General features: G+C 40.2%; 1 protein-coding gene across 1 annotated transcript; it reads right to left on the bottom strand.

Annotated features, from left to right (window-relative positions):
* Positions 1-426: 426 nt before the first annotated feature.
* LOC108475565 (protein terminal ear1-like) lies at positions 427-3,461 on the bottom strand. Its single transcript, XM_017777543.2, has 5 exons — positions 2,346-3,461; positions 1,500-2,175; positions 1,268-1,387; positions 1,029-1,170; positions 427-949 (listed from the first exon to the last, which is right to left on the bottom strand). The coding sequence occupies exons 1-5, from the start codon at positions 3,076-3,078 to the stop codon at positions 581-583; spliced, it is 2,040 nt and encodes a 679-aa protein (XP_017633032.1). The 5' UTR covers positions 3,079-3,461; the 3' UTR covers positions 427-580.
* Positions 3,462-4,062: the final 601 nt, after the last annotated feature.

Below are 4,062 nucleotides of genomic sequence, written 5' to 3' on the forward strand. Positions count from 1 at the left end.
TATAAACAGATGCTTCAGTTTTTCTTTTTTTTCATGTACATGTTAAAGAAGAATTTAATTAGACCCAAAATCCGATTTGTGAATTTTCTGAATCTACAATATTTAGACTTAATAGCTTTATCATGGTAATTAAGATCCATCAAGAAAGCAACAGGTAAGAGGTTCGAAAGGGACGGAAGTAAATGGAGATAATGGATAGCCCCAGATGATAGCCTGAAAGATAAAAAGAGAATGACAGCAAGGTTCAGGCTGGCGTTGGGGGTTGGTCAGCTAAATGAAAGAGAGGGCTCGGTGCTCAACAAACCATTGGCCATTGGATGGTGCGGCCAGTTTTAACAGCTGTGAATCCACACTGCCTTCCTTGGTTGCAGTAAACTAAGATTACTTTGAATTCATTCACTACTTCATGACAATGCGTCCATGTAGTTGGAAGTAGCAAGTCCCAAAACAAATGTAATAGTCGTAAGAAAAATCACAGAGATAATATTTTGCTTCAGCGTTTTAACCTTTTCACTACTGTTCATGCTTACAACAGCTACAATCCTTTTTTTCTTGTTTTTTCTTTTTCCTTGGCATTAGGCTACAGTGATTGCTGAGGGAATTCTTCGTGCTGGTCAACCGTATCATCGGAATCCCAGTATTTTAAATGATTGGTACTGTTGACATTATTTTCTTCTTGAGCAGAATTTGCAGTATTATCATCAGCAAGCGGATTTTCGTTACAACTCTCTTCACCGCAATGGTCGTAGTGATTATAATCATCTTCGTCTTCTTCACTGTCTTTGGCTGAGGGACCACTGTTGGGGGATCGCTGCTTTTGACCAACTATAGGAAGTGGCTCAGTCAGTTGTTTTCCGTCTCGAGGTGGCGAAAATACAACTGGTAGATAGTGTTCCATTTCGCATGGGAATTTTGAGTTTCTAAAATGTTCTTTCAACGCCTCCAATCCCTATACCAACAATCAATCTTATAGTTTTAATTTGATCCAACAAATGAAAATATTAGAAGAAAACGAAGAAAAAAAAAACCTGAACTCTCGCATAAGTTACTTCACAGATTTTTCTGGAGTTGAAAACTTCCCAATGTTGATGATGAAATGCCTTGTAAAGCCTCCATGTTGCTTGCGGAGATGTCATGTTCACAAATCCATATCCTACATTACACTTGTTGCTGTTTTGTTTAAACCAAAAAAATGTTAATGAATTATGCAATGCTCTTACAAATTGAGATAATAATAAAAAAAAGGAAGAAAAGGAAAGAAAATTACTTAAAATCGATGGGGAGGTAGACGAAATCATAGGAAGATAAAGGCTGATCGTCGTCCTCAGCTATTTGCTCGTTACAGTGAATGCAGTGATTGTCCAACATGTTCAACAACAATTTTTGACTGCAACATGCAAAATTAAAAGATGAAAACTTCCCCGAATTTCCAACAAGAAACCGAAAATGCAATCATTTTATTAGCTACTTTTAAGCGGTAGTTGGTGAAAAAGACCAACCTATACTTGTTGGGTATGTTCTTGATCATGACAGTGGTCCTGGAATCTTTAGAATCAGATCCCACCATAGCATCTTCGCTTATAAGGAAACGAGGATCAAATTTCTTCGACTGTCTACCTTTCCACGGCCTGCCCCGACATAGCTGCTGGTTGTGCTTAGCTACCGTTGATGAGTTGCTTTGGTTCTTCTTTACAGTCTTTTTTGGACCTCCACCACTCCCGACCTTATCTTTAACCACTGCCGTTTCAACGGCGGAACACTTGCTGTCATTATTCATATTAGGGTTTCCTTTACTAGAATTCAAAGGTTTCACAGTAGGCGATTGGTTTCGAGGAAGAAAAGAACGAGGTATATCGTTGGAAGAAAATCTAGCAGAGAATTTACGAGGCAGCGGCGGGGGAGGTGGGGGAGAAGATGAGTACTTGGGATTTCTCGTATGGGGATTATATTTATCAGTGAAAGCTGTAATAGTGTTAATTTTGTTAACGTTGTTATCACTATTGAAGAACTTCCTGCTATATCCTCCGGGTCGACTAAATTCAATTACAACTTGCTTCCCATTAATTTCTTTTCCATTCATTTCTCTCAAAGCCTTAGCCGCATCCCTTACGTCATAAAACTCCACAAACTTTTGGTGTTTCTTCAATGGTGTTTCTCTCAGTTCCTTCACTGGGCCTAAACAACAAACCAGGTTGCAAAATTTTGTAACAAAGCATGAAAATATCTTTGACTGCTAATCAAAGTATCAACCCCCCCCCCCAAAAGAGTAAAACAAAATAGATTGAACAACAAAAACCCAAACAAAGCAAGCGAACATAAAAGACAAGAAATGAACCGAAACTTACCATAAGCTTGGAAGATTTCTTTGAGTTGCGAAATTGAAACGCCGGTGTCCAAATTGAATACCACAACAGTTCCTTGATTATTCCCCTCAGGGACAGCATTGCTTGCCGGAATAGTGAAGTGGGCCCAGACAGGCCTCCCGGCTATGAGTCCACGCGCAGAAGGGAGTGGAACACAAGCGTTGGACACACCTGGTTCGCACCCGGTAGCAGCCGCAGTGTACTGGTCTCGAACCCTGGCTTGCTCTTGCATGTGCTGCTCGCGTATTTCTTTCAACGCTTTCTCCGCATGTCTCAGATCGTAGAAATGGACGGTCACGATCCCTTCTCGGACTCTTTCCATCTGGACCCCGCGTACTTCCCCGAACACTTCCAATTCTTTCCACACCTTTGACTCGCTCACATCGCATGGAACCAACGTTAACACCAAAGCCCTCGTCGCCGCCGCAGTCGGAGGTGGAAGTGGCAGCTGCGGTGCAACCACCATGGACGCTGTAGTGACGCAAGGCGCTGGTGCAGGTATAGCTACAGGTGCATGTAGAGGCAGGGCAGCATGGAACTGCGGTACGCCGCCGCTGCAAAACGGTACCGTTGGAGACGCAGCGTACGGGTAGTAAAGTTGGGGGGGTCTGTAGAGAGGAAATTGGGGTTGGCAAACTACGTTTTGGGCGGGCCAAAATTCTTGTGCCGTCGGGTCAAGGTTTCCAGGGAACCGGACCGTCCCGGTTTCCCCCATGGCTGTTTCAGGGCGGAGAACCAGTAGTCCACCACTCAAAGGGGAAAAAAAAGCTTTTCTTCAACTAGATAAAAAGGAGCCGAGAAAGTATATTTATGAGAAAGCTGTTCTCTTTTATCTGAGTTCAGCTTGGGAAATTAAAAGCCCAAGAAAACATTTTCTTTGTTTGTATTGTTGTCGTTTTCCATGTCCAAGAAAAACTCATTAAAGTTGGTAGTCGAAGTGTAAGTAAAAACGAAAAGGAGAGAATGGATTGGGAGGGTTTTGGTTTTTTTTCCCTTTCCTTTTCGCTATATACTTGGTTTCCAGGAAACAAGAAAAGGTTGCCAAAAGTGTCCTCGTCTCCCGAATTGCCACCTCATGGGAAAGATGATGAGTTTTTTTAGAGTGAATAAAACCCCTTACTTTCTGGGTTTTTGTTTTTGGATTTTGATCATGATCCTCGTAGTAATTCGGGGGTTGATTAAGAATTTGGAGCGTACACGTGGCCACACAAATGAAATGTGTGGTGCGGGTTGAGTAATAATAAGCATTGCTGCATGTGAGTATTACTTTTTTTTCTTTTCATCTTTAGTATTTTTGACTAATCAGAGACAGTCAGACTCGGACAGACTAATCGCTTCTCCACCTCTGCTTTTATTTTTAGCACAGTGCAGTGCACCCTCATTTATTCTTTCACATCCGCATCTATGTGTTATTCTCCCGATAATTAATAAATTAAATTGAGATATTCAGTTATTAAGATTTTTTATCATCCAATCATCAAAATTTATAAAATAATTATTTAATTATTTAAATATTTTCATCATCAATCAATAAATGATTACTAAAAGTTAACTTGGAGTTTTAAAATTAACATAATAACAATTTAAAATTTTAAAATTTAAAATTTTAACATTTATATATTGTGTCAAAATTAAACTTTTAACATTTGCACATTGTACTTCCATAAAACACCACCTTCTTAATGTAGATGCCTATTCT

Source organism: Gossypium arboreum, chromosome 3, assembly GCF_025698485.1.
Source record: "Gossypium arboreum isolate Shixiya-1 chromosome 3, ASM2569848v2, whole genome shotgun sequence".
In the NCBI taxonomy this organism is placed as follows: domain Eukaryota; kingdom Viridiplantae; phylum Streptophyta; class Magnoliopsida; order Malvales; family Malvaceae; genus Gossypium; species Gossypium arboreum.